Here is a 24,218-nt window from a genome sequence, read left to right as displayed (position 1 = left end):
TATTTATTCCAGACCAAAAAGGTCCATAAAAAAGATAAAAACAAAATAAAAGAAAAGAAATAATAAAATAAAAATAATTTAAAAAAACATGACATTCACTGAGTCACAAATAAATGATGACACCAATGTTTCCACAATCTTGAGAAAAATCTCACTGTACTAAAAACAGGATTTACTAATAATTTGCAATTATATTATTGCATGACACAGAAAATCTACACATACATCTATACATGAGATTCCTGAGCACAGCTGCACATGTGGGAACATCATTATGTACAAACATATGGCCAGCACTGCTCCATCTAGGCACTCTGAGTAGGAGCCTCATGCCGTCATTGTAGGCCACATAAAGTTTCTGCAGGCTACTTTTGTTGCATCTTCGCCACAGATGGGCCGTGTAAAGTGAAGTGCAAAAAGCTTTAAAAAGAGCCATCTTCACAGCGGATGAACACATACTAAACTTTCTGACCAAAGTATTAGCTTGTGCATACATCATACAATACTGCCTACGAATGTCACAATCATCAGACAGGTCATCAGTTATGTAATGTCCCAAATATTTAATTTCATTGCATCTGTTGAGGACAATGCCAGATAAAGAGAAGTCAAGGGTTATCAGATGCTTATCTGCCCTACTTCTAACAATCATAACGTTGCTTTTCTTAGCATTATATTTGATGTCAAAGTCACAACCATATTGGGAACAGACCCTTAATAGTTGTTGAAGGCCAGCACTATATGGACTTAAGATTACCAAATCATCTGCATACATTATGTGATTGATTATGCGGTCACCAACTATACAGCCTCATTTGCATATTCAAAATGAAAATAATAATAAAATCTCTGTTCACTGTGTGCTAGGCACCGCTTTATTGTTTTGTTTGTTTTATTGATAAAAAAATAAACAACTGGACACGGAGGGACTGAATTGACTTCATTTAAGTTTTGATATAGAAAAGCTGGAAGGTTTAGATTCTGGTTCCGAGCCCAGATTCTGGTTCTGAATGTGTTCTGATGTTTTCGTAGATCAGCTCTCATTTTGTTTATCTTTTTATTTTATTATTAAATGTGTCGTATTTCAGAAAACAATCTGGTCCGAGCCGGACCAGGAAGCAGAGCAGGAGGAGCGTCGCTGTCATGTTGTGTCGCAAGGGGCGTGGCTTAAGTGACATCACCTGTCGCAGGTAAACTAAACTGCGACACAAAGCGCTGGAAGAGGCGGAAGTCACCAGCTGTTTGAGGTTCGGTTCGGCTTCTTACAGCTTACACCAGGATTAGAGGAAAATCAATCCTCAGGCAGATTTTCACAATGTTCACTCCAAAGTTCCTCCTGCTCTGCTTGCTGGTCCGGCTCGGACGGCTTCAGACCTGTGACTGGGACCAGTCCACCGATCCGAACCAGGGCCTCGACCCGGACTCCCTCGCAGCCGGGGCGCGCTACCTGGGCCAGATCCACGAGGTGCCGAACCCGGAGAGCTGCCAGACCGCCTGCTGCGAAGAGGCGGGCTGCGACCTGGCTGTGGTCGGGCGGCCGGCGGACGGAGGGATGCAGTGCATGCTGGTGAGCTGCGGCCCGGCCGGCTGCTCGCTGCAGCAGAGCTCCCAGTTCCAGGTGTTCCGGAAGAAGCAGCAGAGAGAGGCCGACCAGGAAGCCCCCACAGGCGGCAACAGCCTGCGCGTCGTCCCGCTGCTGGAGGCCGAAGAGCCGCGGAGCAACAACAGCGGTGAGCGCCGGAAAGAAACCAATAATCAGTCATTAATGATTAATTCAAGATGGGATTAATGTCGGGTTAATTTACTGATCAGTCAGATGGTTGTATGAGAAACGAATAATAATAACAATAACAACAACAATAATAATACTAGTAATAATAATAATAAATAATAGTGATGATAAATACATAAATGTCACAAAGATATTATAATTATTATAAATGTATATATATGTTTAGTTCTATATACATATATATATTCATGAAATAAAAACAGGGCAATGTATTTTAATGCTGGATATTACCCATCAGATACCGTTCCCCCTATGTTAAAATCACCCATCAGATTTATATATATATATATATATATATATATATATATATATATATATAATATGTGACATATACGTATTTATCATCACTATTATTTTTTATTATTATTGTTATTAGTATTATTACTATTTGTTTCCCGCAAAAACGTGAAGAAAGTGACAACTTTGCCGAAACATGTTGTTTGAGCTTTCACGGTGTCCGTAGTTCCCTACGCGCGTGCTTTCTCAGTGCTCAGCACGAGCACGCGCGTATTTTGCCGCATGGGCGGAGCGGCAAGAAGACGCAGGGGGAACCGTATCTGATGGGGAAACGCGGATTGACGTAACACCGGAAATAAACTTCAGCTCAGCTTCTAATCAACATGATTTAGTTGAAGATGAGGAGCCGTCAGCTTGGCCCGACTTCCGGTCTCCTGTGTTTACTTGTTTTCTGTTTTTGTTTGTTTTACCTTTGAGAATTAAAAAACGCACCATAACAAAATATAAATAAATATGTATATATGACGTAAAACTGAACAGAGATAAAGAATGTCTTTAAGTTTTAAAGACATTTGAAGGTCAAATGAACATTACAGAGAAAGGCTGCAGTAGAAAGTCACAGAGAGAAAATAAAGAAGGGAACAAAACACAGAAGAAGAGAAGAGAAGAGAGTGTGTAAGGAACCAGAGGAGCCAATCAGAGGGAAGTGGAGGCTTCCCTCTACTTCCCTCTGATTGGCTCTACTTGTGTAATAAAAAGGAATCACACAAACATGATGAGGAAAGGAAAACAGGAAATGTTACAAATGGAATTTCAATATTAATTTGAGCTGTTAACATATCGGCATAAATATTGGCTTTTGTGTTCGATGTTTAAGCAATTCTCTAAAAATAAATTATTTCACTCAAATGTTGAAAATGGAGGTGGTTCAGGAAACCTGCTCAGGTAACAGGAAGTAGAATTTATGTAGGACCTCTACTTCCTGTTTGTCCTGATCCGCTGCTCCAAACTGGCATGATTTACTGATATGGAGTCCGTTTGGGTTCTGGTCTGGTTTGGCTGCTTTAACCGTCGGAACCAGATGATTCTGCTGAGGCCCGGAGTCCAGAACAGGACGTGATCCAGAACCGTTTGGTTCCTCAGATGAATTAATGAGGACAGGTTTGGTTCTCTGATGCTTTCTGGGTTTTATCTGATCACTGCGGCATTTTCAGAACCAGAAAACTGAGACTAAAACTGGACAGAACCAAACGGAATGAAACGGTTCTGGATCTCAAACTATGAACATGTTTTAATTTTCAAACTGATATCAGAACCAGTTCTGATGGATGATTTAAACTATTCCCTCCATCAAACAGAATGATCCGGATCGTGTTCTGTCCCGGTTCAGAGTCAGTTTGCATAAGTTCTGGCCTAAGATTCTGATGCGAGTCCAGTTTTTTTGGTTCTTGCAGGGATGTGAACACTATCCGGGTCAGAACCGCTCCAGTTTTACAGGCAGCACTTCCAACCAGAACAGTTTCCTGGGTCGCCTCTGATCCAGATCACATTGGACCTCCACTTATAAACCCAATCTGAAGGTTCTGCAGTTCAGAACCAAGGTTAATGTATTAAATTAATGAAAACTGAAACATTTCCTGTAACTGAAATAAATAAAAACGGTAATGTGGAAAAAAGGCAACTAATTATAACTATATCATGTGTTTTTATACAACTAAAACTTAAATTATAGCTATAATATTCTTTGTTTTTCTGATTATGAATCCGTTTATTAGTAGTTTATGTCAGCTGTTGGTAAATTACTCGCTCCATACTCCTTTGGGCCGCTATGCTACGCTACGCTATGCTACGCTACGCTATGCTACGCTACGTTATGCTACGCTACGCTATGCTACTCCGTAAAATGGCAACAGTTGTGATAAAACATCAGTCAGTTGGTGGTTGAACATTCATTGAAGCCATTTTGTGAAACTTATCTTCTGTTGAGTGTTGGGGTTGTTATAGTTTGGGGTTTTATGGTTTGTGACTTCGTCAGTTTTAGTTTGCTAGTTTTTAATAGTTACATATTGTTTAGTTTCAGTTTAGTTTTGGTTAATACTTTTGAGTTCTGTACATAAAAATTAATGACAGGTGGTTTTATATAATGAATACTCAACAGAAGGCGCCATTTTCAAAATGCATGTCACCATTTTGTGAAGTAGCGTAGCGTAGCGTAGCCACCTGGAGGGGCTTAGGGTGCCGTGATTGGTCAACAAATTACTCCGTTTTTACTAACCACATGATGTAGTTCCACTTATTTGTAGTTTTTTTTTATTTTATTTGTTTTAGTTAATTATATAAACCTTGTTATAATCAACTTATTTATGAAAAACCTACAACTATCACTAATGGAAGCTAAAATAAAACTGAATAATATTTAACTAATAAAAACTAGCAAACACTCCCTAAAAACTAATTAAAGCTCCAACGCTGAGCTGTTGTTTTCAGCTCACCTGTGCAGGTAGCAGTTGACTCACTGCTGACTGAGGCTCAGCTCAGGTATGAGACCCGGTCTGGTTCCGGTCCGACCGGTTCCTCCGGTTCTGACTTTCTCACAAAGCCTCGGGCACGGAGCAGTGTGATCACTTCACACACCTGACCTCACCTTTGTGTTTAGATCAGATTGGATTGTTGTCAGATGGGGGCGGAGCCTCCGGTAAACAAAGCCCATTTCTGATGTTTCTGACATCACTTCCTGTTTACATTTCCAAGAACGTTTGAGTTTTCCTCAGCAGGATGAATCAGCAGGTGGTTTAGTACCTGTTTATATTTGATTATTAATAAAAGTCAGACTAAAGAACTACAATAAAAGATAATGTTGTTTGGAGACCATTTTAAACTGATAATAGTAATAATCAAAGAACACATTCTCAAAGATGATTAAACTTTAAACTAGTGAACATTTAACCCTGGAAATGTTAAATATCCAAAAATAAACAAAACAGAAATGACAAATAAAATAAATCATAAAGTCTCTGTTAACAAAATGTCCTTTAAAAAAGGTTTCGAGAACAAAGCACCAGCCTGAAAACTTTTACTATCCAGTGTTTTGTAGAAAGAGGAAAAAAATGATAAAAAATGTAAATAAAAATTTCGTTTTAATTTACAATGCAATGAATTGATTATTGCAACAGGCCTAGTTATGATTGCACCGAGTAATCAAAACATCGATCATTTAATATTTTAAAATTACATAATCAGATGGATCAAAATGGAAAATTTTGGCATTTTAAAGACCAAAAAAAAAAAATCAATTAATATAATCAAATAAAACCAGGCAAATTCCTTTCAATATTATTTGTATGAAACTTTACACATTAACTGCATGTCTGGTGAATTTTTGGTTAAAACAAGTATCCAGAAATTTTACTCGGAAAAGAGTAGCAATACTTCATAATAAAATTACTTACGTAAAAATACAAAGTACAGTGTAGTAAAAGTACATTTAGGTAGTCATCTAAATGTAACTTGTTGCTTATAAACTCTGTATTTAGTGACTTATAAAACAAAATCGATCAGAATAGTCAGGTCAGACGCTTTAAAGATCAGTGATTGTCCAGAAAACTGAAATAGTTCACTTGCTTAAGGAGCCTGGGATGTCGCCCCCTGCTGGTTACAAAGGAATTTGCTGTGAATTATTCCTGTGGAGATCAAAGCATTTTATGAGAAACAAAAACTGTTTGGTTTTAGACATTAGATGTTCTGCAGTTCAATGTTTGGAGGTAAAACAGCGATGGAGCCGGATCGACCAGTCCTCTTTATTAAACCGACTGTTTCCACAACTTTCTGCTGAGACTCGGTTCGATCAACAGTAAATGGTAACAATGTGTAAAACTCTGGAATTTTGATTTGAATAAAACTGATGCTGACCAATAGGATTTACTTTTGCAAGGAGGACGAAGTCCAAAGAAACATGAAAACTTTGATGATATTAGATTTCACATGAGAAACGACCCAGGTAAAGCCTCATTTCCACTGAGCGGGTCGGTCCAGTAGTTTACTACTGGACCGACCAGTAGTAAACTACTGGAGAGCGTCTCTACCGCCAATTGGACTCTCACTGGACAACCGGGGTAAAACCCAAACGCCCAACGTGGCATAATTCCGGTGCGATGAAAAACAAGTATTTCTTGTTCTTGTTGCAAGCTGATGCTTTTCTGTCCCTGGTCAATGCACGCCGTCGTGACCGCAGTCGCTCCACCCTAACCGTACCGAACCATAGTCTACAGAGCAAGAACTGGGGCCTCAGGAATGGTCTGGGACGGGTTGGTGGTACCGTCCACTTTTACAAGAGAAATGTACAAAACAGTCAACCAAATTGTGTTGTAGCACTCAGTGGAAATGGTGACTTCAGTTTATTTGGCATCCACCATTCTTGTAAATATTTAAGATCCTTCCAAAGGGAGACGCAGGTCCTCCAGAGTTAAAACGATGAGAAGAAAATCTCTTTTTTGCTTCTGCTGGCTCCCTTAAACAAGTAGGAATGAAAGTTTCCTGAGTGGGAAAATCCCCTTATTCTGCCCTCTGTGTTAAAACTAAACTCCAGTTCATGTCTGTCTCAGATATTTGCCGTCAGCCTCAGAGGACGGGTCCATGTCGCGGCGCCTTCCCCAGGTTCTTCTACAACGTGACGAGCCAGACCTGCACCAGCTTCATCTACGGCGGCTGCCAGAACAACGACAACAACTTCCAGACCCAGGAAGAGTGCGACAACACCTGCAGCGGCGTCACCGGTAAGATCCTCTCACTGGCCTGCCAGTGGTCTGGTCTTCATGGTCAGACAACGGAAACCGTCTGGAGATGTAAAAGGTTAGGAAACACGTGGCTTGGGCCCAAAGGAACATTGACATGTGGCGTTAGAGAAAGCTGGAATTGAACTTACAAGTTTGCACTTGCTGAATTGTCAGATATGATTCAGTAAAACTCTTTCCACCGGTTGACAACCACCCCAAAATGAAGGTATGAAATCCCAGAGACTGAGCGGTTGATGGGTTTGACCTCATGTGACTGAACAGAGCCGCTGCAGGAAGGCTTGGATTCTGGATCATATCTGAGAATTTGGACAAGATTCCAGTCAAACTTTAGTGGTGCTAGAGCAAAATAAGGAAGCGAGATGCTGAAATGTTTGATTTATTTGAGCTTCAGGAAGCTTGAGAGAAACATGAAAACCTTAAAGTTCAGGTTTGAAGTTGGGTTGTAATCCTTGTTGGATCTGGTTTCTTCCTGCTTCCTTCAGCCTCAGGCTGAAAATCAGATGCCGTCTCTCTGTTTTGGATCATCACAGTGACCACATGCTATCTTAAAGCAAACTGGGAGGGTCCAGATAGGCAGCACCGCTCCCAGTTCAGATAACCAACAACAGGCAGGAGGGCGGGGCTGCAGACAAAAACTGCTTTATTTGCTCTGCAGACAAAACACCACTTAGCAGCCAAAAGGAAATGTGTTAAAGTTCAGAAGTTCTTCTTTGTTCTGTCCATCTGAGAAGTGTTGTGAAACAAAACACTATTAAATCTGAGAGGAACCATGAACAATCGATCCGAAGGGAAGCCTTTATCTGACCTGTCTCATTAATAACTTGTGTGTTCAGGTTCAGTTCTGCTTGACGAAGTCCCAACTTCTGCTCCAGAGTCGGCTCCCAAAGCTCCTCGGATGGCCCCTCTACTCAAGTCCGGTTAGTCTCCACAAACTCGGTTAAAGCAGCACTTTATTCATAGGTCCAAGATCAATAACAAGCAGATCCGTTTATGGTTCCGGTTCGTAAGAAGCTAAGAAGTTAGGATTGATGAACCTTTCACTCACCAAACTCTTTCTGTGTTTCCTGCAGAAATGTCAGCTGATCAGTTCGCAGGTACGTCTCACTCCTCACAAAGTGCTCTGGTGCGTTTGGTTCTGCAGAAACAGTCGGGGTGCAGAAAACCTGCTGAGCCCAGTGGAACCAGTGAAACCCACCATGTTTTTGTGTTAAGTTACAAAAATTTGGAGGTGCACAAGAAGGTGTCATAATTTGGGCAGGTGCAGGGACGGTACAATTGGTGTGCACTCCCTCAGGCCCAGTTCACTGGGTCAGCTGGAAGCCTAGCTTAATCTGTCTTTACTGTCACTTCTACTGGTTTATAAAGACCCTATTTAAAGCAAACAATTCTTGGCCTGCTGGGGGAACAAGTAAAGCTCTGCACTGGGGGAAGGTCCTGAAGTTCCTCCTTGATGTTTGGAAGGATGCTTTGTCGTTCCTCTGGGTCTCTCTGGAGAGTCCTTTGTTTTTGGAGGATCACTTTGGGGTGGTGGTTTATTTGGGTTTTTTGGGGGCTTCCTGGTTGATTCTATGGGTTGCTGTTGTCCAATCGCAGAGCTGTGTGAAGCGGAGTATGATGTGGGTCCATGCAGAGCTTACTATAAGCACTGGTACTACAACAAAGAGACGGGCATCTGTCAGACCTTCATCTACGGCGGCTGCGTAGGAAACAAGAACAATTACGAGAACGAGGACAGTTGCAAGTCCACCTGTGTAGGTGAGGTACCAGGTCTAGTTCTACCTAGAGACTCCAGACTAGAGCACTGCAGGCAAGCCTGGAACTAATCGCTCATTGTTTGCTGTAGGAGTCTCTGTCCTGCCTTCCTCCAAGAAGGTCCCAGAAGACAACACAGGTATGAGAGAGTGAGCTGGACATGATGATGTCGTTCTTCGGGTTCATGGACTTGGTTGGTAATTATTGTGCATCTTTGTCAGATCATTGCAGTTTGAGTCCTCAGACTGGAATGTGCCGCGGCGCCTTCCCCATGTTCTACTACGACTTTGCCTCCGACTCCTGCAAGTCCTTCACCTACGGCGGTTGTGGTGGGAACGCCAACAAGTTCGATTCTGAGGAGGACTGCATGTCTGTGTGTGGCGGTGCAGGTGCAGGTAAGGACTGTTCATGGGAAGAGCTGAATACCTGTCGCTTGTTTCACCTCTTTGTCTCTCCGGATTATTTGATCCATTCCTCGTCTTGCAGGTCAGTTCGATGGTCATGATGGAACCAGAAGCAGATGGACTGCAGGTGAGTTCCTCAGTGTTGCTCTGGTTATTTGCATGTTCCTCTCCAAAGAAAGATTGAGTGATCGTAGCCACGTCTGTTCTGGTTCCACTTCAGTTGTCCAGAGATCTGAAACATTTACATTTTTTAATAAAACTGAAACTAGTTTTGGAAGCAGGCTTGTCGATACGAAATCGAACATTGTGAACAATTTAATCAGATGAGGATTTGTTGCAGTAAAGAAAAATCAGGTCAGGATTTGACACTTCAAATGTTCCATCAATAGACACCAGAGGACATCAAGTTTTGGACACCATCAATTTAAACAACATCCAAGGATAAAATCTCATTAGGTTTCTATTGGACCTGAATGGGGACAAGGTGAAAGCACATTGGATGTTGGTGAAATCATCCTGTAATTAAGAGAACTAATTTCCCAGGCAGGAAATGGAAGGATGAATAATGTCATCAGCACCATATGATGATGCTTTGAGTGAATTATGGGCGCAACTTCTGTTGCAAGCCGGAACTGCCATTTGTTTACATGTTACCCTAACGCTAACTGGGTTTCGTCAGAGCTTTTAGGCTACAAAATATATGGGAACACCAACGATCAAAGCTTAAATGTGACAATATTGTTTTACCGCAACCTACAGCTACTGAGGGGAGGGATGACGACTTGAAGAAATGGCCGCATTTCTGCTAGCATATGTAGCTACTTAACTGACTCAGTTGCTTCGGATGCAGATGTGGGTTTTCTTGAACTTGCTGCAGCCACAAACTAAATGTGGTCTGATTATTAGAGTACAGCCACGAACAGCACAACGGTTATACGAGCTCCAGAAGTGCATCTTACGACACTTTCCAGTGGTAAGTTGCTGTCTATAACAGGTTAATGTGTGATTCGGTTCGGTTCTAGTCCAGTGGAGAGATTCTCCGTATTATGGTCTGGAGCCCAGCAGTTGCTGTCATTTCTCTGCTGATTTGCAGCAACACTCAGCAATGGAGATCCTCAAGGTTCTGGTTCTGATGGATTGAATACATCCAGATATTTTATTTTGTCTTATAAATACAATTTCCAGGCCCAGTCATAATGATAAATACTCGGATCATGAACTTTATTATTATTTAAATTCAAACGAACAATAAAATTCACATCACACCAAGCTAATATTGTGCAGTTCTGGTGTTTTACACTGTCGGCACAACTCAGATCTCAGCTCTTCTCTGCTTTACTCTTTATTTCTGTCAGTTCTTCAGAGAAACGAGCTGCTAGCAGCGCTGCTAACTCATGGTCATTACGTTACAAAACGTAACGATCGTGTTTCTGTCGCTCCCCGTGATTAAACTCACAATTAGAATCTTCTGTACTGAGCAGCTCTAATAGCAGACAGTCTCTTTATAAACAAGTTATACTAAATATTGTATTATAACCGAAAAGAGATGTAACTTCTATCATGAACATAGATTAGCAAAATACCCTACAAATTACAATGAAATAATGCTACTTCCGCTAGCCGCCGGAAGTAGCACCCATAATCGTTTCCCCAGCAATCCCCCAGGATTTGACCTTTGCCCTCTACTGTTAAAGATATTAAAGTGTTGGACCCCGTTTGGATCTTCGGAAGGTGCTGGTTAAGGGCAGGGGACCCTGACTGACTGTAGCTGAACGTGGGCAGCTGTTGAGTCTTTTTTTTATTTTTACTAATGGTGGATATCCTGTCCTTTAGGACTTTCAGAGTAAAAGTAGTCCAATTTACAGATTCACCGGTTGGTAGATTAATCATCGGTAATCTGTTCCAGACTGACCTAATGATAAGTGTAACCAGGATAATTTTTCTGTTAGATTCAGTTTATTGTATTTTTCTATTTTGTTAGATCTAATTTTATGTATTTTTATTTAAAGATTTAATTAAAATCCTCCTTTCCATAATTTATTTAACACCAACCAAGCGAGAACTCAATTGTTCTCGCTTGGTTTTAACGTCATGTGACAACTGCACGTCAGCGTCCTAAATTGACAGCCATGGCTTATATTGCTGCTGAATCGCACCTTAGATGGGAGACGCTGTCGGACTCTGACGTGCAGGTAGGCTTCTGTTCCCAAAGCGGTTTTTGAATGTCGATGTTACATCAATCAATCGTGTGCCTCTTAACTTACAGACGTGTGATCATTTCATCCGAAAGTTGTAGCGATCACGGTTGAGTGTTGTTGGGGAGCTAGCATGCTAGCACTAGCCTCCCAGCCTGTTGTGATTATACACCTATCTAAAAGCACATTTGGATTGAAATGTTTACGGAAACTACTGTTGTGTGAGGGTACTGTTTTGCATGGGTTGCATGTAATTATGTAGACTCACGCGATTATTAGAAAATACATGTAGATTGATTGTTTGGACCTGTTTGCACAGGCCGGGTGTGTTCCAGATCCCACCCCCGCTCGAGGAGTGACTGAAGGATCCAGAACACATCAAGGATTGTCTGGTTTTTCGTTCTGACCGGACTGGCGAGCTAACCACAGCGAATCAGAAATACACCCATCATTTGAGGAAACAATTCCAAACTGGTTGGAAATTCAGCCAACCATTTCACTGCTGGAACTGAATTACTACTATTTTTTGTGTTTTTTTTCCTTTCATCATCGACAGAGACTTCCTTGGCCTAGGGAACCTTGCTGAACTTTGAAATTGTTAAATAACTTGTATATATTGTACATATAAATACACTAGTTGTGCGGCAAAGCTAAATATGTATGAGGGCCGCACTGGGATAACTCGGGGAACTGTAAACTGTCCGACGCGTGCTTCAAATAAGTCCAGGCCGCTTCTTTGTTGTCACAATCATCTATTTATTCCACTTTGTCTTATTTCAAATCTTACACTGACTGACCAGGCCAAACCATCCACTAGTGGCAACAATAAAACGGCATTAAACACGGTGAACAGAAATTATGACCACCCGGTGCACCCACTTCCTCAAACATAATAAACCAGCACGCCAGCATGGCTCCCAATTCATACCTTCAGTGACAGCCACGCCCACCTCGACACACCCACCACCCAAGTGTCAAAGGCGTGCGCTCCCGTCACCTCAATAATCATTCATTTCATTCATATGGCTCTTACATTCCGGCCCCTAATTATTACAAAATAATTATCTGAAATGTTAACATGTAAGAGACAATCCTAAAAAACAAATAATCATAAATTGTTCAATATTAATTTATCTAAATCTGTCTTTAAGAATAAGCAATCAACTAGAGAAAAGGAAGTCACTAGTAATGAGAAAGCAGAGAAAAAAGTTGTTAAAATGTTCATGTCGTCTCCACCTCCTGAAGCAGACACAACTTGGTAATGGGTCTTTCCAGGTACTTTGTTTTTGTCTTGATGCGAACTGACCGCACCAGTCCTCCTTTGTCAGGAACAATGTTCACAACTCTACCCATTAACCAAGAGTTTCGTGGAGCAGAGTCATCCACGATGAGAACGACGTCTCCTGGAAGAAAGTTCCATCTTGTCTTTTGCCATTTCTGACGTTCTTGTAGTTGAGGTAAGTATTCCTTTAACCAACGCTTCCAGAAGAGATCCGCCATATATTGCACTTGTCTCCATCTTCGCCGAGTGTAAATATCACTCTTGGAAAACACTCCTGGTGGCAATGAAGGCATGGTCTTTAACAGAAGAAGATGATTTGGAGTTAGTGCTTCCAGATCGTGGGCATCAGTAGAGGCTTTGGTTATAGGTCGACTGTTTATGATGGCCTCAACTTCGCAGAAAACCGTGTGAAGACTTTCTTCATCAAGACTCTGTGTTCTCAGAACAGAATTTAACACTTTCCGGACAGATTTAATAAGGCTTTCCCATGCACCTCCATGGTGTGAACCAGTAGGAGGATTGAAAGACCATTTTATTCCTTTCTGAAGGAGAGTGTTACTGATGAGAGTTTGATTCCATCTTTCAATTTCTTCTCTTAACTCTTGTTCAGCTCCCACAAAGTTGGTTCCATTGTCTGAACGTAGCTCTAGCACTTGACCACGTCTGGCAATAAATCTTCGGAGACCATTGATGAAGGAATCAGTATCCAGTGACGACAGCATCTCAAGGTGAACTGCTCTTATTGCCATGCAGGTAAAGATGACTCCATATCGTTTTAACAGGCTTCTGCCACGTTTTATTTCAAAGGGACCAAAACAATCCACACCCACACAAGTAAATGGGGGTTTGTCTGGATACACTCGTTCCTGTGGAAGGTCTGCCATCCTTTGACTTCCTGGTGCAGCATGGAGTCGTCGACATGTTATGCATTTAGATAGGATCTTCCTAATTGCAACACTGGCACCAGGGATCCAATACCTTTGACGCAGTTCAGCAAGCATATGATTACGTCCACCATGGCCTGTCTGATGATGTATGTGGCGCAGTATTTCAGAGATGTAAAGGTCTTTAGCCAATATGGCTGGATATTTAGCTTCAGCAGGCATAGCTGCTTTGCTTAGCCTTCCACCAACTCTTAGTACACCACCCTCAAGAATCGGATCAAGCTTATAGAGCTGGCTTGTTTTCTTCACACGTTCATGTTTCTGTAAACTCATCATTTCCTCTGGATATCGCTTTCTTTGACAATAGCAGATGATGGCACTCTCAGCTTTTCCAAACTCCTCCACTGATAAGGCTCCCAATGCAACCTTTTTCTTATACCCATTCATTTCTTTCTTCAGCCTTTCTTGAAGTGTAACGTCATCAAGATCAGAGTCGGCAAAATCCAACTTTAGTTGTGCTCTCTTTTGAGCTAGTTTGGACAGCAATTGTTTAAACCTGAGTAGCCATCCTACCATTGTTTTCAGTTTGGCCCAAGAAGAAAATGAATGAATAAAGTTCATAATTGGATCCACTTGTTCATTGGTGCATGTCACATTAACGGAAACCAATGTCTTAACTTCTGGATCCTCCAGAGCAAAATGACTTACGTCTTCAGGATTTGCAGGCCATTTCCTTTCAGGGTCATGAAGAAACTTTGGTCCAGACACTTCAAAAAAGACTTCACACTTGTTCCTCTGGATGCCAAATCTGCTGGATTAATACTGGTAGCAACGTACCTCCACTGTGAGGGATTTGACAAACTGAGTATCTCTCCAACTCTATTTGTCACAAAGGTCTTAAACCTCAATCTTTCATTTTTGAGGTACTTCAAAACTGAAGTACTATCAGTCCAAAAATAATGAGTCTTGCAGTTCCATCCTTAACTCCTTCCTCAACAGCTTATCCATACGGCTGGCAACCACTGCAGCAGTCAACTCCATGCGAGGGATGGTGGTGGATTTCAGTGGAGCTACATGGGCTTTACCCATTACAAATGCACAATGCACTTGTCCATCAGCATTACACTGCAACAGGTAGCTCACAGTTCCATATCCATTCTCGCTTGCATCACTAAAATGATGAAGCTGCAAACTTGTGGCTTGTCCAAAGTCCTGTGGTTTCAGACATCTGCTAACTCCAAACCGTTCAAGCTGATGAAGTTCTTCCAGCCAGTTTTTCCACTTCTGGGAAGCATCATGTGGCAAGGGATCATCCCAGCCAACGTGTCTTCTGCTTAGATCTTGCAGAATCCCTTTTGCGACCAAAACAACTGGTGCCAGAAATCCAAGAGGATCGTAGATGGAACTTACAATGGACAAGACTCCTCGTCTTGTCAGAGGTCTGTCTTTGAGGATTATCTTGAATTTCAGCAGGTCTGATTGTACACCCAACACACGTTCCATTGGTAGATCATCATTATCCATATTCAGGTTCTTCACCTCAATGGACTTTTCATGCTGTGGTATTGCAGTAAGAACACTGTGTCGGTTACTTATCCATTTGAGAAGTTGAAATCCGCCTTTCTTACACAAAGCACGGAGTCCTTGGTATAATGACACAGCTTCCTCTTCTGTACTTACAGAAACCAAACAGTCATCCACATAAAAGTTGTGAAGCACAGCATTTATGACATTTGGTGTAAACAGTTGTTGATTGTCCTGTGCACACCTTCTCAGTGCAAAACATGCACAGTTTGGAGATGATGTAGCTCCAAAAAGGTGTGCAACCATTCGGTATTCCACCAGATGCTGCTCATACTCTCCATTTGGCCACCAGAGAAATCTCAACAGATCAGAATCAGATGGTGGTACTCGGACCTGATGAAACATGGCCTCAATGTCCGCTGTGATGACAACAGGTTCTTTTCTGAATCTAGTGATGACACCAACCAATGAACTGGTGAGGTTTGGACCTTGTAAGAGTTGAGTGTTTAAAGATTTTCCTCCAAATGTTGCACCACAGTCAAACACGACTCTTATCTTCTTCTTATGAGGATGATATACTCCATGATGTGGTATATACCAAACCCTCCCATCACACCGTTCAAGATTTTCAACTGAGACTCTCTCTGCGTAGCCCTTGGAAATGATGTAATTCATGAAGTTAGTGTAGTCAGAATGGAATTGATGGTTTTTGGTAAACTTCCTTCTGAGATTCAACACACGCTGTTCAGCCACTTTCTTATTGTTGGGCATTTTCAGATCTCTGTGTCTCAGAGGTAGAGCGATGGTGTAATGTCCATCTTTCAACTTAACTGACTCTGTAACCAGCTCCATGAACTGATTATCTTCTCTGGACCATCCAGGTTGTTCATCTTGAGAACATTCAGGAAAATCAACCTTCATTTGTTGTTGCCACAAGTCCTCAAGTTTTGACACAGAAATCCTGTTAACAGTAACAGTTGGTTGTAGCTCTCTTGTGTCGACATCATAGTCTCCTCTAAGAGGTCCATTCACTGTCCATCCAAGGATCGTCTTGACTGCGTAGGGGCCTCCATTTTGACTTCGGATAACATCCCATGGCTCCAGCGCTTTAGGCACATTTGTCCCAATGAGCAAATCAACTCCTGAATTGATTTCGATAATCTTCAAATTTTTCAGATGTGGCCATCTTTCGAGGTCTTCTTGGTGTGGAATGTTGCTATAATGAACAGGTATGCTTCTCTGTGTGAATACGTCAGGTAATTCACAAAAGATGTCTTCATTTAGCCCAGCAATCTCCAAATCTGACACAATGTTGCTTCCAACCACCTTCTCTTGACCCATTGTTCGCAGAAGGATGCTTGTATGTCTCCCAGTAACATTTAATCTGTTCATCAATTCTTCAGTACAGAAAGATGCAGAGCTTCCAGGGTCTAAAAAAGCATATGTTATTATTGTCTTCTGGCTCTTTGTAGACTTCACTCTGACTGGTAAAATAGAGAGAGTACAGCCATGCTCACCGGCCCCAGTTAGACCACTGGACTGAGCAGAGATGGAGGCACTTCCACTTGTTGTCTCCACTTCCTTCTTATGGACTGGAGCAATTTCCTTTTCTTTGGAGAAGACATGAAGCATAGTGGGATGTCTTAAGCCACACACTTTACAGTGATGTCGCCTTTTACAGTCTTTGCTGATGTGCCCAGTGCATAAACAGCCAAAACACACCCCTTTTTCTTTCAGAAATGTCAACTTCTCCCCATGAGACCTCCTTTCCAATAGAGGGCATGTGTCCAAGGAATGTCCAGCTCCACAAAATAAACAACTCTTTATGACAGTCGTCTCTCTTTCTTTCTTTACTTCATAGTCAGTTTTCTTCTGCATATCTCCAACAACAGCAGCAAAACTACTTCCTTTTATCTTTAATCGCTGATGTGATTTATAGATTCCAACATCCTTCTTTGGTCTAGATGTAGAATCTTGGATATCACCAAAAAGTGGATCACTGGCAATCTTCACTTGCCTTTCTACAAACCAAACAATGTCACTGAAGGTGGCTCTTCTTTTGAACTTCTCCTGTAAATCACACAAATCATTTCTCCATCTGTCTCGCAGTTTAAAAGGCATTTTTTTGATAATTGTTTGCATATTGGTAGGAACATCCAACTCATGCATACATCCATTGCTTTCCATCTCATTACAGCATTCCCTGAGCAGAAAGCTGAATGCTTGTAAAGCCTTTTCATCTTCTGCTTGCAAAGCAGGCCATGATAAAACTTTATTCATGTATGCAGCAATGATCTTCAATGAACAACCAAAATGTTCTTGAAGCAAAGATTTAGCTTTAGCATATCCAGAATCATTAGGCATATGAACACAGCTTCTCACTAGGTCACGAGGCTGACCTCTAGTGAACTGCTCCAGAAAGTATAGACAGTCTGTGAGCTTTTGTTTCAATGCTGTATTCAAACGCTGTCATGAATGTTTTAAACTGGAGTGGATCACCATCAAATATTGGTATGTCCCGTTTTGGCAGAAAGAATAAAGATTGTTGATTTACAAGCAAACTTGTAATTTCATTCTGTCTTTCCAACACATTCAACAGCTGTTTATTTTGATCAACTGACAATGAATGTTTCTGATGTGATGATTGTGGCTGTGACCGATGAAACATTTGGTCTGTTGGAACCTCAACTTGTGTTGTTTTTTGTCTTCACCTGGTCAGCAGTGGCGGAGCCAGAGGGGGGGCCAGGGGGGCCAGTGCCCCCCCTGTCATCTGATTGGCCCCCCCAGATGATTGACATGTATCAGCACCAGGTTATTCCTGTACATTATTTGGAATCATTCTAAGCCAACCTAATATCTAAAGAAGAAAAACAATAATAAATATATCAAAAGAAAATGTATAAAACTTTATATAAGTCCATGTGATGACATAAATAAATAGATTTTTATCAGGCGCGATACCAGCCTCCTTTATACTCATAACAACAAGCTGATATTCTTCTCCTGGGTGTTTCAGTTATGCTGCGCTGTGGTGCAATTCAAAGGCTAAAACGCTTAATACCTGGTGGTTGTAAAACACCAATAAGTTATTTATTGATCCTCCCCAAAAAAGAGAAAAAACCGAAGAGGGGCCGACAATGTTCGTAGTTTGGAGCAGAGGTGGCGCTAGAGTTTTTTTCGTTGTCCGTCAAAGAAAAAAATAATTTTATTTCCAATTTGTAGTCATCAAACGAAACATTTATTTATCTGCTAGAAAGACGCATTTAGTTCAGTGTCCATGAGATGATATTCAGAAAGGATCTTTTATTTGATTGATTTTAGTTTCCTCTGCGATGAACTCTGCGTAAAGTCTATCATGTCTCCATGTGCGCCAGTCAAAGGTGTTAATTATAACATGTCAAATGACAGAGGGGCTTAAAAACTAACCAAATATTCAGTTTGGTTATTTTTTAAAATTATATATATGTGCACACACACATTTAAAATTTTGCCCCCCCAGAGGTAGTCCTGGCCCCCCCTTTGCCCCCCCAACTTTAAAAGTCTAGCTCCGCCACTGCTGGTCAGTCAATGTGTCTGGATTTTGCTTAACTTTTGTGTCTTTAGGTCATGCTCCCAAATAAGAATAGGACTGAAAGGTTGGAGCTTTATCGTGACATTCAGTTTCAGCTGCTGTAGGTACAAATGTCTCTGCATCAACATTCAATATTTGAGATCTTTTATTTTCACGCTCAAAATATGAATTCATGCCATCAGACCTAATCTGAGCAGCACTGCTTACTTGAGAACAGACAGAGCCCTGCAACACTTTAACTTTAGCCATTGAAGCTGCAATTTCAATCTCCAAATTCAGTTCTTCTTTCTTTTCTCTTAGTTGTTCCTCCTGTTCCTCTAAAGCATGTTTTAGTTTCAACAACTTGTGTCGTGCCTTTAATGCAGCCATGTCTGCTTCTGCTTTAACACGAGCTGAAGATGTAGAAGACAGAGAGGACTTAGTTCTTGATGAACGACATCCTCTAGACCTTCTGCTGTCAACATTAGAAACACTGTCACTTGGCTTAACATCATCCTGAACATCAGCATTTTCTTCACTCTGAATGCTGAGAAACAAAAGGTGCATTAAGCTCTTTATTCACACAGGGTTCAGCTCTGGACATTTGAGCCTGATTTAAATCGGCTTCTTCACCTATTTGAGCTTCATTGTTGAGTTGCTCTGCATCTAAAAGCCATTTTTCAACTTCTTGTATAAATTCAGAATTATATTTACACAAGCTTGAAAACCAAGTGTTTTGTCTTTCTTGTTCTTCAGTAGGAAACAGAGGAATAACAGACTCATACAGCTGATTTGCATTTTCAAGCGATAATTTTAAATCGTCACAATGAGACTGAACACTCTTGAGATTCCCTTCATTTTTCATAAGCTCTTTAATAATGTTTATCTCTCCTTTAATTTTATGAACTTTTGCTTTGAGATCCTTTTGAAGCTTCTCAATTTTATTTTGTAATGCTTTAACAGTTAATTTTGATCGTCTTTTCTCTTCTTTACCGCTTACAACCGAGCTTGATTTAGATCCAGCTGACTCCATTTCCCGTTGTTTGTCCTCAACAATTCCTCTTCAGACAAAGCGAGTCAGTGTGCGTGTTTGTGTTTCCATACCTCAGTTCCAGCGGACTTGATTGAGCTGCAGTGAAGGAATCTCATTCAATTAACTGATGACGCTGCGCTGTGCTCGATGCGCCATAGCCGCTGCCAAACTGTTCCAAGCAGAAGCGAATCCAGACTTGCCTTTCCAATGAACCGCTCATTCGATTGTCATTTTCTGTTGACGATAGTTGTGCGGCAAAGCTAAATATGTATGAGGGCCGCACTGGGATAACTCGGGGGACTGTAAACTGTCCGACGCGTGCTTCAAATAAGTCCAGGCCGCTTCTTTGTTGTCACAATCATCTATTTATTCCACTTTGTCTTATTTCAAATCTTACACTGACTGACCAGGCCAAACCATCCAATAGTGGCAACAATAAAACGGCATTAAACACGGTCAACAGAAATTATGACCACCCGGTGCACCCACTTCCTCAAACATGATAAACCAGCACGCCAGTATGGCTCCCAATTCATACCTTCAGTGACAGCCACGCCCACCTCGACACACCCACCACCCCAGTGTCAAAGGCGTGCGCTCCCGTCACCTCAATAATCATTCATTTCATTCATATGGCTCTTACATACGCCTCACGGATTTTGCACCATCCAGTTGTCTGTTTTGCAATTTGCCACCACCTCCAGTAGACGAACCTAGAACCTAGTTTCTCAAGAAATTTTTTTTTTTTTAATTAATTTCTTTAATAATCCTAAAATGAGACTCGGGTTACATAAGGTTCATTAGTCTGTAATTAAGGGTGACCTGAAGTTGACCCTAAACTTCCTGTGAGGTGTTTTCAAAATAAAAGTAAAGTGTGATCTTCATCTCGTCTCTCCTGAAGCCTTCTTCCTCGTCGTCACTCTGGCAATAATCTCCGCCCTGCTGCTCACCACGCTCGTCATCATGACTGTGAGACGCCGCCAGCAGTCCCGCCGCTACTCCTCCATCAGGTGAGCTTAGTGGCGCCCCCCGCTGGCCTGTGTCCGCATCACTGAGGATCATTTCTTTAGGGTGTCTGACTGAAACTCTTCCCGTCTCCCAGCGACAAGCTGGGGCTAATCACAGGCGAGATGTCGTCTCAGGACTCGCTGAGCATCCCGGAGAGCCCCAAACCAGAACCAAAGGCCTGAGGGGTCCGCCGGGGCTCCGACTCAGAACTGATCCGCTCTCTCTTCTTACAGGGATTCATCAGGGTGACGAGAATGTGATCCAAGGTTGGATCAGTTATCTTACAATCTGTTAATTAGCATCAGTTATTGACGACCAAAGGGGCGGAGCTTCAGTTCTAAGGCGGAGCTCACAGCGTCGATAAAATGTTTTCTTCTCCTTGCAGCACAAGAGCTCTGGCTGATTTGTCATCGATCACCTCTATTGATCACCACTTACTGATCACCTCATTAAAGGAGCCATTTGATTCGCAGAGACCCTCCAGGTTCAAAGTTCAACCCAAATTACAGCTGGTCCTGTCCTCAGGGACCGGGCTCCAGTCCAGGTCTCCTGAGTAAAACCGATTCAATCCTGATTTTAAATTTCCAGACACGGATCAGCTCCTGGTTTCTTGTCAGAAACAAAGTAATTGATTATTACTGATCATCAATTGGGAATGATTCAGACACGTGATTATTGGCTTTTCTTTCAAAGAGAAACATTTAAACTTCCTGTCTGCAGTCGAACCAGAAACCTCTCTGATGATCTGTGGTTCTGGGTCGTTCTGCCCGTATTGATCATTTCTCTGATCAATACAGGCAGAAGTTCTGGTTCTGAACTTCGTCTCCTGTGAAGCTCTGAGTGTTTCTCCAGATGTCGACACCAATCAGATTCTAGCATCACTTCAGGTCCCGACACAAAGTCCAGAAACAGCCAGAACTTCACAGGAGGCGATCAGAACCACCAGAACCTGCAGAGTTTCTGATTACTGATGGATCAATACATCAGATCAGCACCTCGTCACGTGCTGTTTGGACTGTACTGGTTCTGTTTCCTGGCTCCGCCCAGAGCAGAGCCTCTGATTGGCCGTCAGCAGGATACTGTTCCTTTAAGGTTGATGTGATTATTGATCAGTGAGCTGATCAGCTGACAGATCGGAGCTCAGGCGGTTTTAATTAAATGTTAAAATTTAACTTTTATGTTTTTCTTTTATGTTATTAAATCAATTATTCAAGGAATCGTTTTGATCATTTTCACTTAATCAATTATTGTTAATTTATCAGTGGGGTTACAATAATTAAGTATTGGTGAATGTTTTCAGTTATAAACATTAATGAGTTTTTAATAGCAGTTGTGTATGTGGGTTATTGATTATGGTAATCAGATGTGCATTGATGGATCAGGAAGTGACAGAATCAGCCTGCAGGAGGAAATTCATGCCTCTAAATTATTACTGTTACTGCTAAACTCCATTTCCCATGATGCACCTGCAGTCTAGTTCCCTCTGCAGGCTGAGATCTGAATGGCTTCTGTAAGTTTTATTGATCAGGGAATCTGTCAAGTCTACTATTGGAATTATTTTAAGTTTTATTTCTTTTTAAAGTTTCACTGTGATCAATAATCTGATCACTAATCTATTGATCTCAGCAGGGTCGTTCTGAGTTTGAGCTACTTTTAAATACCTCTTTTTAAGCAATTAGCTACCGATCAGGTTACTGATCGGCTAATTTGTAATCATTCTGTTGTGATCAATATTCTGAAAAGCGGATCACTCTCCACAGAAACAATAAATAAAATTTACCCAATTCCGTCTGAAGCTGCTCCTTATTGACACCATTCCACAGAGTTACTGGTTTCCCTTTCGGCCGTCCAGCAGATTAATGCCACCAGAGCAGAGCTTCCTCAGGATCAGCTGCCAGTTTCTGTCAGGGCAAAAAAGCCACTTTTCCAGGAAAACCATCGACTACTGGAAGGATGGACACCAGCAGGGAGGTTTTCTGGTCAACCATCCTGGCCGTTTTGAAGATCTGGGAGTTGCTGAAAGTCCTGTGTGATGCGAACTTCTGGATCCAGACCAAATCCAGAGATGGTTCTAGTTCCGACCAAGACGGAACGGCAATGGATGATCATCCAGAACGCCTTCGAACGAGTGGAAGAACTAGGAGATTATCTGTGGACTCAATCATAATGGAGCATTAAGACTCATGATTATTGAAGTGGCTTAAAGGTCAGAACACAGAACCTGAGTCCAGTCCTCAAAGAGCTGGGAAACTACCTGAAAGCCTGGAGTCGGATCTAAGCAGTAAGAAAAGATTGGCTTCTGTTTGGTCCAGAAAAACAACAATGGTGTGAATTACAGAAGTTTGGATGATGACCGGTAATGTTGACTTTAAGGGGGGTTTGGTCAAGCAGTTGGCTGCTCTTACTCTATTCTGGACCCGTTTCAGTCACGGTTTTGTTAATCCCATTCGACTGAAACGGCTTTTCTTAAAGCAGGGGTGTCAAACTCCAGTCCTGAAGGGCCGTTGTCCTGCAGTTTTTAGATGTGCCACAGGTACAAAACACCTGAATCAAATGGCTTAATTACCTCCTCAGTTCTCCAGAGCCTTGCTAATGACCTAATTATTCTATTCAGGTGTGGTGCAGCAGAGGCACTTCTAAAAGTTGCAGGACACCGGCCCTCGAGGACTGGAGTTTGACACCCCTGTCTTAAAGGCTCGAATGTTTTGATGGAGCTTCACATTCTGTTCTGCGTATCTCACTGTTGACTGTCCAACCCTGCTAAATGGGTTGAGGAGTTGGCACAACTGGTTTTTCCTCTTTGACAGATTAATTTTATCCGCACCGACTTTCTGATCTCATTCTTGTGAGTCCAGTTGGACAACCGTAAACTTCAATGGTCTTATTTTAGGACCATTGAAGTTTACATACTCTCTGCGCTTCTGATATTGTCAACAACACTGATTGCTACACAGGAAAATAAACTTACAGTACTTCTTTCCCTACTGGATGAAAAGAAAAATCGAGTCCAGATAACCTTCTGATGTAGACTTGCACGAGTTTTTTTTATTAAATCTGATTATGACTGATAATAAGGTGGCAAATTATGATTTCTATCTTTTTGTTTGACACTTTTTGTATTGTAGTACCCGGAAGTTGCCACCAGATGACAGTAAAGACTTGAGGCAGAAGGATCTGCAGTCACTGACTGGTCGTGCAGAAACTAAATAAAACTGAACAAATCTGTTCTAAATTCTTATTTAAATAGGTTTTCAATACGTCTAATGCAACATAATATTCAACCTGCACTGGATCAAATATTTAATCAAATATAGATTATGGAATTTAATATCAAAACCTCAAGAAGTTGGAGAAATTTAATTTATTCTTATGTAATTTTGATGTCAACAGTTTCTTTTCAGTTCTTTAACTTTCACAGACAGGTTTTATCACGCCGGCTTTGTTTATACAAATAAATCCTTCATTTGAAACGCATGCATTCAGAACATTTTCACATCTTTTCTATGAATGTATTGTGCTAAACATTTCTGGACTAAATTCAACACTAACTGTTGTGGCATTAAAATTAAGTCGCACAATTTATATTTTACGATTTTAAAAATTGTCAAAAACTCGTCCTTTTTATTCTATTTGGCAAATATTATATTCATAGGAGAAGTCAGGCGGATAAACTATAACATTTTATATATGAAGACATTTTAAAAATGCCTATTTATGGATTTGGATTGCAACAAGTTTGGAGGAGGAAGTCCATAGACATAATA

At 41.4% G+C, this 24,218-nt stretch overlaps 1 protein-coding gene across 2 annotated transcripts; it reads left to right on the top strand.

Moving 5' to 3' along the window:
* The first annotated feature begins 1,135 nt into the window (after positions 1-1,135).
* spint2 (serine peptidase inhibitor, Kunitz type, 2) lies at positions 1,136-22,245 on the top strand. Of its 2 annotated transcripts, XM_008426736.3 has the most exons (10): positions 1,136-1,730; positions 6,631-6,801; positions 7,656-7,739; positions 7,893-7,916; positions 8,416-8,577; positions 8,666-8,713; positions 8,796-8,969; positions 9,061-9,105; positions 20,348-20,456; positions 20,549-22,245. In XM_008426736.3, the coding sequence occupies exons 1-10, from the start codon at positions 1,316-1,318 to the stop codon at positions 20,634-20,636; spliced, it is 1,320 nt and encodes a 439-aa protein (XP_008424958.1). In that variant the 5' UTR covers positions 1,136-1,315; the 3' UTR covers positions 20,637-22,245. The 2 variants fall into 2 exon arrangements, with proteins under 2 accessions (XP_008424958.1, XP_008424959.1); XM_008426737.3 differs by lacking the exons at positions 20,348-20,456; positions 20,549-22,245 and adding an exon at positions 11,493-17,424 and having other exon boundaries at positions 1,143-1,730.
* The last annotated feature ends 1,973 nt before the right edge of the window (positions 22,246-24,218 follow it).

The sequence above is a fragment of the Poecilia reticulata genome, chromosome 13 (genome assembly GCF_904066995.2).
Source record: "Poecilia reticulata chromosome 13, P_reticulata-male-v2, whole genome shotgun sequence".
NCBI classification, from domain to species: domain Eukaryota; kingdom Metazoa; phylum Chordata; class Actinopteri; order Cyprinodontiformes; family Poeciliidae; genus Poecilia; species Poecilia reticulata.
This window is presented reverse-complemented; position numbering and strand designations above follow the sequence as displayed.

Coding starts and splice junctions, on each gene's coding strand:
- spint2 (XM_008426736.3), top strand. CDS start 1,316: ATGTTCACTCCAAAGTTCCTCCTGCTCTGCTTGCTGGTCCGGCTCGGA. Junction 8,714..8,795: donor GGTCCCAGAAGACAACACAG/GTATGAGAGAGT, acceptor CATCTTTGTCAG/ATCATTGCAGTTTGAGTCCT. Junction 9,106..20,347: donor CAGAAGCAGATGGACTGCAG/GTGAGTTCCTCA, acceptor TCTCTCCTGAAG/CCTTCTTCCTCGTCGTCACT.